Source organism: Pleurodeles waltl, chromosome 6 (genome assembly GCF_031143425.1).
Source record: "Pleurodeles waltl isolate 20211129_DDA chromosome 6, aPleWal1.hap1.20221129, whole genome shotgun sequence".
Lineage (NCBI taxonomy): Eukaryota > Metazoa > Chordata > Amphibia > Caudata > Salamandridae > Pleurodeles > Pleurodeles waltl.
In genome coordinates this window covers 1,368,467,230-1,368,481,819 of record NC_090445.1, presented here as the reverse complement: position 1 = coordinate 1,368,481,819, position 14,590 = coordinate 1,368,467,230, and the positions used below count along the sequence as shown (strand labels likewise).

Here is a 14,590-nt window from a genome sequence, read left to right as displayed (position 1 = left end):
GTGTGTGGAAGGAAATGCAGTTGTTGAGGTATGCTGGGTCAGTGTTTTAGTGCTTTGAAGGCGTGAGTGGAAAGTTATGAACTGAACTTTCTTGTGTATGCGGAGGCAGTGAAGTTCCTTAAAGTGTGGTGTGATATATATATATATATATATATATATATATATGTGTGTGTGTTTGTGGTATGTTAGGTTGAGAGCTGGTTTGTCTCCTGAGTTTTGAACAGTTTGTAGTCATCTCTTGAGACGCTTACTGATCCTGGGGTAGAAGTTGTTCCTATAGACCAGCTTGCTAGTGACAAGGTACTGAATGATGTTTTATTTTGGTGCTGGTTGGAAGCAATTTTAAGATTTCCCTCAACATGTTTAGACTGTGGAAGCAGGAGGCTGTGACAGCATTGGCTAGGTTGGCCATATCATGGGTGGCCATGTTGAGTTTGCTGTCAATGACGATCCCATCGTTCTTGGAGAGGGTTTGGAGCCTAGTTCAACCAGCCACTATGTGCTGTCCAACAATAAGTTTGTTTATGTTTTTCTGAAGATCAACACTTTCTTCTTGTTGGTGTTCCGTTTGAGACAGTAGGACGTCATGTAGTCAGCTATATCAGTCATGCAGGCAGCGAGCCTGTTCTTGGTGTTGGGAGCCTTCTCCGAGAAGGAGAGTGTAAGTTGAATATTGTCAGTGTAGGAACGCATGTCAACGTTGTTGGCACAAATGATTCTTGCGAAATGGATCATGTGTGCGATTAGGATCGTCAGACTCAGAGATGATTATTGCAGTATTCCCAGATGAGGTTGTAGGTGTCTGGTGAGTGGGGGGGGGGGTGTCAGGCTGACTGAGTCCTGCCAATCAATAAGGAACATAGGCTACATTCTGCTCCTGTATGTTTGTGCTGTAGCACAAATGTGATATCAAACAAATGATTTCCATAGTTGTTGTGCTTTCATTGTGATTTCAAGAATCCCACAACTGTCCAAACCCTGGCTATTTCACATTGAGGCTGAGAAGGGTAAAAATCCATGAACTATTTATTCTGGTTAGTTCCCCTTTGGTTTCAGGAGCTGAACTGCCCCTGTCCTCAGCACTGTGAGAATGTATTCATGCTTTGATAAGATTCATGTTAGTGTTTAGCTTAAGCTTAACTTACAAAATGTGTTATGTGAACACATCTGGCTTGGCTATTTTAGTAGCTGTAAATTAAGTTCAAACAGTTTAAAAGGATTGTGCTAGCTGCTCCTGGCAGGCTATACTTTGAAAGCTGACTGCTTTGTATCTCACAAGCTTAAGATTAAATAAATATACCTCCACAATTGTGTTTGGTTGCTGTCTCTCATTAACAGATCAGTGTACCTGATTTGTGTGTCACATATGTATGTATGTTGGAAGGATTGTATTATAGTAAAGCTTGACATGGACTGCGTAGACCCTCCATTTTAGATAGCACGTTTTAACTTATCCTTTTTTTCTAATGGTGACTTTTTACTCTGTTTTCATTCATGCGATAATGTACTGAGAAAACATTGTACATGCAGCCTATTCATCGTAAAGTGCGTTGCTGCCATGATGTCTGCACACTCCGTCCAATGCTAGGTGATACAGAACCCGATGCCCTAGTTTTATGATTGTCTGTTGGAAACAGCTTCTTACTTACAGACTTCGCATCAGCTCTTCACATCTGACACAGTGCGATATGAACAGTGCTTTTATTATAAAAACTGCCTCTGTGCTACAATTGGCAGAGGAGCAGTTCTGGAATGCGTTACACTGTGACTGAGACGCAGCCCTGCTGACTCTAACCTCCATCCTGAAAATAACCATAGCTGCACCACATTTGACCAGCTTCCAGCACATCTTATCAGGTATGGGGGAGGTGGGTTAGGCTACCCCAGCTGATCTCGCAGAGTCTACTTTCTCTATGCTCTCGATAGTGTAGGTAGTAGTAACGGATAGGAGTGCACAACACAGTTAACACTATTGTGGTTGAACTGTTAATCTTTTTCACCATTTTCGTACCATGATTTGTTTGCGTTGCCTAATAATTGCAGATTTTTATACAAGAATACGATTGTTACAATAAATGTTTGAAAATACATTTTTGTATCTTGTGTCTCATCACGGATACGAAGAGTAACAACAAAACAGTAGATCTGTTTCCACGATTTCCTTGGGAATCCGATTAGTCATATTCAAGGTTGCAAATGCCATCTTGTACCCTGGTAAGTTTAGGGGTTCAGATGGGGCACTGTGAGCTCGCTAGGAATTGTGTCAACATTTCCTGATGGTATAGCCAGACCGAGTCCCTATAAAGTGAAGTTTAAGTAGCCTAGATACACAGTCCTACCTAATTTGTTGAAACAGTTTAACATGGTGCACCAACGTTCTAGGTCAATCAATCAATCAATCGGGAACATATTTAATGGGTCTCCTGAGTAGTTGTTACATGTGCCTAAGGCCCGCCTTTTCACCTTTATAACAGAGATGTCTGCGGTTTTAGGGATTAATCCTGATCAGCTTAATAGGAAACACCTGTTTTTAGTCTGAAGGTTGTTCAAGCTTGAACCTTTAAAACAATCCCCCCACTATAGCATTCCGTCTCTGAATCCCATTCTTTAAAATTGAGAAAGCAATTAACATTCCAGTTAGATGTAGACATGATGTTACAGCGCATTTGGTGGCACAGAGACTGCGTCTCAAGGGTGAAGATGTTACTGTTATGGTAGCGGCCCACAAAGCATATAAATGCAAAGAGTTTTATTCCTTTTTTTTTTTTTAAATCTCTTTTATTGCTTTATAATTGCATGACAACGCATACATAACAAAATAACTTCCCAATTTTTTGATCCCCCCTCCCTGTTCCCTTCTGCACATTCTATCAATTGCATAAATGTGTTTGATCAGTGCACAAATGGATAACATATTTGTCCTCTTGTACAATCTCCTGTATGAGTATCTTAGTTAGTTATGCAGGGTCTGGTTCTGATAAATTAGCCTCTGTATCAGAATTAGAAGTGTTGGGTGTTCTAAAATTGTCCAGTATCGTATTCCAATGCTGAGCATTGTCTCTAGTTCTTAGGCCCCTGAAAGCTTCCCTCAGTAGTACTGTCCCTTCGGTTTCCGCCCATTTAATTAATGCATTTCTCCAACGATTTATCTGTGGGCCCTTTGGATCTTTCCAGTGCGAGGTTATTTCTCTCCTTGCTAATATCAGGGCCAGGTCTATGAACCGGTTTGTGATTTTATGCTTGCTGGGGCATGGGAAATCCCCCAAGACCACTACCATGGCTGTTCGGGCTAATGTTCTGCCCTTGCAGGTGGAGAGCGCCTCAAATATCCCCGCCCAGTAATCCCCGATTAGTGGGCAACTCCAGAGCATGTGCAACAATTCCGCTGCCAGTTCTGCACAGCGAGGGCAACTGGCATTTTCTACACCATAAATCTTTGATATCATATAGGGGGTTAAGTAGGCCCTATGGAAGACATATACATTTATTAATTTAAACCTGGCATTTCTGGAAACTGTATATATGTGTGAGGTTATTCTGGACCACTGTGCGTCGTCTATTGTAACACCCAGCTCCCCCTGCCATTTGGTCTTAAGTTTATTTAAGGGAAGACATGTGCTGGTTAGCAAAGAGGTATATATCCCTGATATCATCCTCCCTTGGTCTTCTATAGTGCATATTTGGTCACAGGTAGGATGTCTGGGGGGTTCCTCCAGCCCTGTACTCCACTGCCTACGAAGAGTTCTGACAATCGCGTTATAGGTTAGGAACAGCCCTGGTGGGAGCTGGAACTTTTCTTGCAGTTCTGCATAGGTACATAGTTTCCCATTATTATATAGAGCCCCTATGGTGTCGATCTGAAATTACATGAATCGGGTGATACCCCCTATCACATGATTTTCCGCAATAGACCTCACGCAGGTCAGGGGTGCTTCTGGTGAGTATGGAGCTCTGGTGTGCGTTCGCTTTAGGTATTGTTCCCAGTAGTAACGTGATGCCTCCCATTCCACATGCAGCGGTCTATTCTGTTTCTTGGGGTTTAGTAGTATGCCCAGAATTCTATCTCGGGAGCAGTGGAGAGGGGCTCTCAGGGCCTCCCCCACTGGGGGTGCCCTGAGAAACCGCGCCAACCACTGGAGTTGGCTCGCCCAATAGTATAATTCGAAGTCGGCAACGGCTATACCACCCTCCGCTGTTGATCTCTGGAGGGTGCGCAACGCAATCCTATGTCTGCTGGTTCCCCATATAAATCCTGTAATCAAGGACGTGATTGTTTTAAATACTACCCTTGGTATTATGAGTGGAATGGTTGCGAAGTAGTATAACACTCTAGGCAGCACTATCATCTTAATCAGCGCAACACTCCCAGTGACCGCCAACGGAAGTGTCTGCCAGAATACCATGCTGTTTTTGATATTCCTAATCGTGCTCTGTATGTTCCCTTCCAGTAGTTCTTCAGCGTGGTGATAGATATTAACCCCTAGGTATTTGAATGTGGGCGGGGACTACGGGAGGCCCCGAGTTTCCGTTGGTTCTCTGATGCCCCTGGTAGCTGGAAAAATGGATGACTTCCCCCAATTAATCCGGAGCCCGGATGCAGCACCAAAGTTGTCTAACATTGTCATTGCTCCTGGCAAGTCGACCTCTACGTTCTGGAGAAAAAGTAACATGTCATCCGCATATAGGGCAATATGATGTGTCCAGGCATTGATTGTAATGCCTTCATAAAACCTCTGTGATCTAGCCGACTGGGCGAGAGGTTCAAGCGCCAATGCAAAAAGTAAAGGTGACAGCGGGCAGCCCTGTCTGGTGCCTCTACCTATGACAAAAGAAGTGGATATTGTACGGCCTGTGCGCACTCGCGCCGTGGGGTTTGTATAAAGAAGCCTCATCCATTTGACAAAACCTTCCCCCAGTCCCAGCTGCAGCATGACTCGTTCTAAGTAGTCCCATCGCAGGCTATCAAAAGCCTTCTCGACATCAATCGAGATGATCACTGCTCTAGATGCATCAGAAGGCAGGGCATGAAGGAGTGAAATCAATCGTCGAATATTTTGGGCAGTGCTACGCTGTGGGATAAATCCCGATTGGTCCTGATGGATTAACAAGGACATGTGCGGTAGAAGTCTGTTAGCTAGCACCCTGCTTAGTATTTTATAATCTAAGTTCAACATTGATAGTGGGCGGTATGATCGAACGTCCGTGGGGGATTTGGTGGGTTTCAAAAGAGGAATCATTATAGCTTCCGTAGTGGAAGGAGGCAAGCTATTGTTATTCCATGCCTCCGCATATAGTATGCTGAGCTGGGGATCTAATGAATCCTGGTATGTAAGGTAAAACTCCAGGGGGAGACCATCCGCTCCCGGGACTTTGCCCCTGGCCATACTTTGAATTGCAGTCTTTATTTCTGTAAGTGATATGGGAGTCGCCAGGGCTATTCTATCCTCCCCTCCCAGTGTTGGGAGGTTGAGGTTTCCCAATTCTTGTAATTGAGCGTCGCTAAGTACTTCAGCGGGGAGGGCATATAGCTCCGAGTAATATTCAAGAAAGGTAGCATTGATCTCCTTCTGCCCATACACTTTAGTACCCGGGTTAGCCTCCAGCTCTACCACTATGGTTTGATGCTGAGGTGGTTTAGCCAACCAGGCCAGGATGGCACCCGCCCTGTCACCCTCCGCGTGTTGCCTCTGCAAAAATTGCTTGTAATCGAAACGCGACAGTCTAATGTTAGCTTCCGCTATTCCAGCCCTTGTCTCTTCTAGTTGTGCTGAGAGGTCGGGCTGTGCCGGGTGTTTGCGTTCGAGATCTCTAAGGGAATCCTCGAGATCACCTAGTTCAGTCTCCAACATCTTACGTACTCCTACAGTCGTGCTAATACAATATCCCCTGACCACTGTTTTAAAGGATTCCCATTCGATGGATCTAGACGAAGCAGTTTCAGCATTGTTCCTAAAGAAGTCAGTGATCTGCGTATTCAGTAGAGCCTTAAAAGCCTCATCCTCAAGTGATTCTGCTCTTAGGCGCCAAGTGGGAATTAAAGGTCTCTCGCCGCACCAGGTCAAAGAAATTAGTAAGGGATTATGATCTGAGATGGTGCGGCCAAGATACTCGGCCTTCGCCACCGCAGATTGCACCTCCGGAGATGCCAAAAATGTGTCCAGTCGTACGTGCAGGTCGTATACTGCTGAGTAAAAAGAATATTCTCTGTTGAGGGGATTAAGTTTGCGCCAACAATCCGTCAGTTGCCAGTGTCTCTGCCACTGCCGAAAGTGTAGTGCTGTTTTATGGATTGTGGATTGCAACAATGGTGGGTGCGATTTGTCCATTGTGGCATCCGTTACACAATTAAAGTCCCCTCCTATTAGTGTGGTGCTGGTGAGGAGCGTGCTCATGACCAGCGATAGTCGATCTTGAAATCTCCCCTGGTCGTGATTTGGGGCGTATAGTCCCGCAAGGGTTACCTCCCTCCCGTCCAATCTACCAGAAATCACTACATATCTCCCTTCCGTGTCAATCAAGGTATGGAGAACCTGCAATGGAACGCCCGGTCGAATCCATATCAACACTCCCCTCGCAAACGCTGAGTGGACAGTGGCGAAGATTTGTCCCCTCCAGCGCTTTTTCAGGGCTTTAACCTCCTGCTCTAACAAATGGGTTTCTTGCAAGATAGCTATGTGCACTCCCCTTTGTTTAAGAAATTGTGAACCTTGTACCTTTTGGACATGTTATTTAGGCCCCTAACATTCCATGTGATTATCTTGTATTCTGTGGACATAATTTAAGGAGGAACGTAAAGGCGGCCTGCCAACGCCGCTCTATTACTACTAATGGATGTACCTATCGAGATCAGTAATCTAAGGTGTGACCTGTCTGGGCCGTGAAGTAGATGTGCATGATGTACCCTTAAAACAACAAAAACAAAATCAATACCCCTTTGCAACTCCCTCTCCCCAGGACCGGTACCTACAACTCTCCCCGTCCAAACCATTACAACCATTGTAATCTTAATTATCAACCTATTGGAAGGAGGTGCGCCAGAGACCAAGAGGTAGCGCTCCGGACCGTTCCCCATGCCCGACCACTTACAATGTGCCGGTTAGGAAGTGTTATCCAGGGTCATATTGTCATATATTCACGGGTGGGACCTAGCAGGGCCCCCAAACAAAGCGAGGTTCTCCCACAGGCGCCAGCTCACTTGCCAGCTTGTTCCTTCAGTGAGGTCATATAAGCTTGTCCGCTGTTCTTGGGGTGATTGGTGGCAAGCTGATAAGAGTGTCTCGGGAGGATGCTGAGGAGTGTTCGCGGCTTGAATCGACATCCGATGTAGCATCCGGGGTCCGACGCGTGTGGAAGTTTCCTTCGCTCAGCGCTGCTGCTGTTTCCACCGCATCACGCATCTCCTGAAGTGACTGATGTTTCGATGGGGCCGCCTCTGTGGTCTTCTTCCGAGATCTACTACGTTTCTTCCCGGGGTTTCGAAATGGTCGATCGCGGGCTGATCTGCAGTGGATGTTCAGTGATTCAAGCCAATCCGTTGCCAATTGAGGGGTGAGAAAAAAATGGGTCCTATTATCGTATTCCACTCGGAGTTTAGCCGAAAAGAGCATGGCATACTTTATACCATGTTCACGCATGGTGCGTTTTACTGCAATGTAGGATGCCCTCTGTGATTGTGTCTCTCTTGTAAAATTAGGGAATATCATGACTTTTTGACCGTCCAATTGAATCTTTCCTTGCTGGCGGGATTGTGACAGTACATAGTCCCTATCCTTGTGGTGGAGTAATCTGGCGATTATCGGCCGTGGCCTGACTCCCGGTGGAGGGGACCCGCCGGGGACCCTGTGGGCATGTTCCACTGCGAAAAATGGTGAGAAGCCCTCTGGGGCCATCGTGTCTCTAAGCCACTGTTCCAAGAACGTTTCTATATTAGCTGCGATGGACGCTGCCTCCTCCGGAACCCCTACCAGTCTGATGTTGTTCCGTCGGGCTCGGTTCTCAGCATCTTCCGCCCTTGCCTCCAATGTTTTCAGCCGGGTGGCCAGTTCTTTAACTTCTGAGGATGAGGTTTTGTGTGCCGCTAAAACCCCCGTCAGCGTACTCTCGTGCGAACCCACCATTTCCTTTAGTTTACAGTGGTCATCTCGTAAAAGGGAAAGGTCTGTGGTAAGGTTGTCAATCTTGCGTTCAAGTGCTTCGCAGGAATCTTTAATGGCCAGCAGCACAGTGTCCAGAGTTGTTTCTTGTTGCTCGTGTCCAGCTTGTGATTCCCTGGCGGGCGTTGGGGGCGGATTCCCAGTGGGTGACGAATCCCCCGCTGATGGCTTGTCGTGTTTTTTGGGTTTTTCCATTGTAATAAGCCTCAGGTAGGCGATGGCTGTTCGAATTGGTAGAAGGTGGTACCGTTCGTCAATGTTGTCCAACCTGGGTGTCGCCTGTCCCTGGTCCCGGTACTCTCACATGAAAAGCACTGTGAGATGTTCTCTGTTTTGGGCAGCTTGTCCACGAGGGGGTTCTCCCACAGTTATGCACGTGCTGGTCGCCGGCTAGGGCAGCCTGTGAATGCAGAAAGGCAGTGCTAACATCTCACCTCCGGCCTGGCATCGGATGATGGTATCTGCATAATGTTCTGGCAACAGGGGGGAGTGCTGCACCGGTGTCCCTGACCTCTCCCTCCAACTGGGCATCCGTTGTGCAAGATATCATGGATTTCTGGGGTGCATGAGGACGTGGTCTCCGATTCCCCTCAATGTGCCAGTATTAGCTCCCGTCTCAGCAGGCGGCCTTCGCGTTCTCTCTGGCCTCGCGGCAGCCGGGGATCCAACCCGTCGGAGCCGTCTCTCTCTGACCCGAAGTTCCAGGGATTCTGCACCTCATCTGCTCCTCCCTACGCTCCCCAAGGTCCGCTGGTGCTCCGCTTCGTATCTTTACTCTCGACGCTGGGGGCAAAGATGCGTGTACCCCTGGTGCTCCTCGATGGATGGCGTTTGGGTCCTCACCTCCACAGGTCCGCTGCTCTCCCCCAGCCGAGGGTCGCGGCCGCGACAGGCTCACTGCTCCGCCGTGGCCGCCATTTTGGATCGTGGCAGCCGCGGAGTTGTCAGGCGATTTTCGGGCAAAATCCACCCCAAAGTAGGGGCGCCGCAGTCCCTACTCGTGCCGCATTTTCTCCGACCACTTCTCTTCAATTGTCAAGACCTCCGGTCGTTATTATGGCAGGATTTATGCTTCGGGCCTGGTTTGTGGCCTGGGAGCGTCGCACTATGCGTGCAGCTCCATCGGCCCCTTGCCATGCCCCTCCCAAAGAGTTTTATTCATGGGACGATTTTCCTGCAGTAGATTCAAATACACAAACATTTCATACATACATTGAGGCTGCAACACCTAACCAATACAGGCATCATCAACAATTAGCAATGCTGTTAACATATCAGGAAGGTCAAAATGATCCCATTTTAATGCCCTTGATAGTCCAAAATAAATATCCAGGAGCTGCTGGGCTTTATCATAGAGTATCTGCCTACCACTGTGTTCTGCTTTCCTACTTATCTCGTAATCAGAGCTTACAGAACATATCAAGAATGCACTTCTGAGTTCAAAGAAGACTTTTATTGTTGTTAATTCTTCTAAAACCACAAGTTCGTGAGAGACGAATTAATAGATTTCAAGCACACGTTCAATGAAAACAAAATATATCACAGTTTGCAATATACACAGCAGGTTATATTTATAAGATATTGAATGCAAAGCAAAACAAATACTTCACCGTGTGAGAAGCTATTTACAGCTTCATCTTTCTAGGGTCTGCAAGTTGATGACTCCAGTCAACTGCGAGAAAGAGATAATCTACCCACACGGGATACTGGCAACTGGCGCCAAGTTCCAGTCCGAAGTCAGGCAGATTCAAATCTAATTCTCTGAAGCCCGTGTCATCCGTTACAAAGGTGTGCCCCCTCCTCTCAGACTCGGGAAAACTACGCAAGCCTTTGGAGATTGGCCAGATCTCCTAGACTGCTCCTCTTCCCAAGCTTGAGCCGGATGGAAAAACACCAAATGTACCCTCTCTTATCAGGTCTAGTCTGGTGTGAGAAGAAAACAGCTTGGTTCATCTTGTGCAAAAACACAGCTTGGAAAAATACAGCTTGGATTCTCAACTCCAATGTCTAACTTCATGTTAAAGGCAATAGGCAGCTAAGCTAAATATCAAATGTAATATCTAATGTCATGTCAAAGCTAATAGGCAGCTGAGCTGAATATAAAATGTAAGGTCTAATATCATGTCAAAGCCAATAGGCAGCTGAGCTGAATACAAAATGCAATGTATAATATCATGTCAAAGCCAATAGGCAGCTTAACTGAATACAGAATGCAATGTCTAATATCATGTCAAAGCCAATAGGCAGCTAGACTGAATACAGCATGTCAAAGCCAATAGGCAGAATACAGAATGTAATGGCTAATGCAATGTCAAAGCCAATAGGCGGCTAAACTGAATACCAAAAGTAATGGTTAATGCCATGTCAAAGCCAATAGGCGGCTAGGCTGAACAAAACATATAATGTGCTACTGATGAACATTGAGCAACTAATATGCGCAGTGGTGAAACACAAAGTCATTGGTCAAACCCAAAGAATGGCATCACACACTGGCATAGGGCAAGCATTGCCCTTCACATTACCAGGAACCATTTTGCAGCATCATACATATTGCCAATCAATTTCATACCAAGGCCTACTGCCAGAGATGGAGCTTTCTTAAGGCTTTCCAGCATTACAGCTGTTGAAGTGATGCCTTAAATGAATGTTTGTATTTAAGGTTTCATGAAATCTTCCATGATACTGACCCTGTTGAGGTTTTGGCACAATCTCCTAGGAAGGCCCATATTAATTCTCCTACTCTTTTACTGTGGTGTGGTCTATGAAATCACTGCCTAAAGTTGGTGTGTTTTTATAGGCTTTCCAAACAGAATATTGTTCTGCTTGATCGACCAATGCTCCATTACCCCATAAATTATTTGTGGATTCATGATTTGGTGCTTAAGCATGTGTGTATGTTTGAGGTGTACCTAACACATCGGTACATCACTATTGTAAAATATGTAGTCTGTCTCTCCCTTTAACATTTCACATTCATATTGCATGAACTCCCTAAGAAGAGACAACGAATGGCCTAGACAGGAATGCAGTGGAGAAGTATGATTAATTTGAACAGTTGAATAATAAGGTGGCACACACAAAAACAGCAGTCCAGGATTTGGATTTAATGATGTTGTCAGTTAAGACCCAGATTTGCATGTTTAATGATGTATGTCACTTTAACTTTTTTATGTGTCAGTTTTTTTAATTGATCTTGCTAGTTGCAGTACACATACACCCACCGTGAGATTAGGTTCCTATGTTGTGTTAGTTTATGAGACTAGTCGTAAAACTCTCAGATACTCAGGGCATGTGAACTCTAGGAAGTCATTTGAAAAGAACCTAAACAGAGCCCAGATTTCTCCGAAGCCTTTACTATGATATACCATTGGCATGGTTAATTTTTCCATTTCTAACAGCTCCCAAATCCAATACAGTTGGGCCATGTGGTCAGTTTATATATTTTTTTATATCTGTGCCTCATTGTGAGGTTAATGCTCTGTTCTGTTTTATGGTTCTGTGAAAAATGTCATCCCATTCTTTGTTTGTGAATGCTCTTCCCGTCTCACTCTCCCATCTCTTTTGGCTGAGAGATTTATCTAATTATGTGGCACGCAAAAAGAGTTTAGTTGCTGCTACTCTTCCCACCCTTGGCAAGCTGTGTGATTGCCAGGTTTGTATGTCTTGGCAGATACTGTGTAGTAAATTGGTGGTGTTGAGGTTTGATGTGGATTCTAGGATCGTTGTTGGGTAATATTCCTGAATTTGTGATGACGGTAATGGAGACTTCTAACAAAGATGTAGTCAATGGTGCTGTGTCTGTGAAAGAATTGAATAATTGCATGTGTATGGCAGAACGCTTTGCGGAAATGTGGTGAAAAACCATCTAGGCCTGTGAACTTACTGACTTGAAGTCTAACAGTGTCTGAAATCACGTTTTTAAGTTTAACATAGAGCTCAATTGTGGGAGCTTAGTAATGTATCTGAGTGGCTGAGTAGCATTGTCTCGTATGTAGTTGAGAGTCTTTATTTCAGCTATATATGTAAAGGTTTATAATAAAATTCACATTCTACACCTTGGTCGTCTGTGAAAGTCTTTGTATGGTCTTGTCACACCCAGGACCCTGTCCCTGACCAACTTTGCTCTAAACCTGCTAGCAAGCAGCTTTCATGCAGTGTAGAATGTTTGCGTAATTGGAATCAAAGCACGTTATGCCTTTTTCATCATCATTCTTCTTTAGGAGAGTTTTAATGGTGGTTAGTTAATGCCACATTTGAGGCATCCCCTTTATGCTCCCCTTATATGCCTATTTTTGGTTTCTTCTGATTGCAGGCTCTGCAGATTATATCTGCTATGCGGTTGATCAGTCCTTTAATTTTAAGTACTAGCAACCACCACATCCCTGTTTTTAGAAACATACCCTAGTGAAAACTTTACTCCTTTCTCTCTCATTTGTGAAAAATAGGTCTGACACATGCAGATGAGCTCAGACCTTTTCTATGGCACTGCATCTCTTGCTCTCTCTCTCTGTGTACGTCAAATGAGTCCCCTCCCCTCACCCCCTAAAATATTGCATGGTCATCCAAGTCTTTGTAAGGAAGCAAAAAATGCAGAACCCCTTTACCACTCTAGGGTGGGCTGTCATTCATTGAGATTTGAGCCTCTCTCACATGTGTCATCATCTGCCATCAGCTTCCTAACAACTGTTTGTTCCTGGGTAATAGTGGTTGCATCTGACTTTCATTCTCTCCTTGTTTGGGTTGTTCTCCATCACTTGCTCCTTGGGCTGTTAGTGTTTCTTCGAGGTACTTTGCGGCTAGATTCCTCAGTGAGGCCTAGGAGTTGTTTCCCCTCAGTCAGCAAGTGATGCTGGTGGAGTGGATCCCGGATTTGAAAAATAATATGGAAGGAGTGTCTCCATTTTTCAGTATGAAATTATTAGAAGATTTCGTTGTGAAAACAATGTTAAAATTTGTTATGAAATATTATGTGTTATTTTATTACTAAAGAGTTCTATATTTTCTAACTTTTTTTTGCAGTCTTAACACAAAGACCAATTTCCTCTTGGTTTCAGCCTACCGGACAAAAGCACTGCAGGCCAAAGAGGTATGATTTTGAAATATACAAATGATTGTAGGCAGTATTCCCAAACATGGTGCTACTCATAACCTTATTGCATTCGATGGTGGCCACCTTTCTTTTTCTTTTGTCAGAAAGCTTAATTTTGTGAACAAGTAGCATTTATTGGTATTCTGTGGCCATGTCTTGCAGCAGCGTAAGAAAATATTTCATTCTTCGGCCTGGCCTGCTTCCAGGTTTGGGAGCAATAGAATGATGCCAGCGAGAAGCCTTATAGATCTGCCGATATTGATCTAACTATCATAATTTGTCATATGAATGTAAGGTTTTTTGCTTTGCATTACTAAAATGTTATTAGTGTCTGCAGTCCTTTGGTAGTCATGGAGACCAAGTTGGAGGTGGCTGGAAACTGACATTTTATATATTCAAGTTTTTTCAAGAGCACACACACAGATCTCTCATGTGTCTTAAAATCTACTTACCAATATTTCCTCTAAACCTCTGAAATTGTAAAAACTTCAGCATATCTTCATCAAATAAATACCATAATCCAATAATCTCGGAAAGAACGAAATAACCTTGGTGTGGGAGAACATGCAGTGAATTTGCAGTTGGAGACTTTGAGTTTTAATTTGTGGTTTGTCTAAAAATGGACTGTTTGCGGTCTTTGGGTCTTTTGACCAGAAGGTTCCTCAGATAATTTTCACCTGTGGGGAAGCTTGACATGTTTGAGGATTTGTAAAAATGTGGGTGGCATTGTTAGGCATTCTCGTTTTCAGTACTAACTTTCTTTGAATTACAGGGGGCATTTTCCATTGATTTGAAAAATTCTGAAATTTGATGATTATCAGAGTTTATGGATTTTGGCATCTAAAACATTTGCAAGAGACTGTTTTTACAGTGATTACAGAATACATTTACCTAGACAATTATTCATTCCCATTGTTGGCTTAGACTTCGGCTTTCACCTCTTTAGTTTCATCCCACCTGTGTCCCTATATGTTATAGACTGCAATTATCTCATACCTATGCAGTCTCATTCCTGCCAAGTCCTTGTGTTGGTCTAGACTGGTGCTTCCCAAATCTTTTAGAACCACAACCTAAGTTTTAGAACGATAATCATTTGTGCCCCCCCTCTTAAAGATTCAACAAATACGAGGCAGGGATATTTGTTAAATGTAATTGTAGACATGCTTTCAGAATGCTGTTAATTACCAAAATAATATACTCTTAACAATGTGTTGAGTTCCTTTCCTTCCTAACAGAAATTGTTTCTAAGTGTCAGGACCTTGACCACCACCTTTGATGTGTCTCTATTGGGCTCTAGTCAAGGTATTGATCTGCCAAATAAAAATTGCTGATAATTAACTGCACTGGA

The 14,590-nt window shown here is 44.3% G+C and overlaps 1 protein-coding gene across 3 annotated transcripts in view; it reads left to right on the top strand.

The window, feature by feature from the left end:
• PARG (poly(ADP-ribose) glycohydrolase) overlaps positions 1-14,590 on the top strand; it is an 850,138-nt gene that overhangs the window by 18,801 nt on the left and 816,747 nt on the right. For all 3 annotated transcript variants that reach the window (XM_069240664.1, XM_069240666.1, XM_069240665.1), the window contains exon 2: positions 13,173-13,239. In XM_069240664.1, coding sequence (XP_069096765.1) covers positions 13,173-13,239 — 67 coding nt within the window. The remainder of the gene's footprint in view (positions 1-13,172; positions 13,240-14,590) is intronic.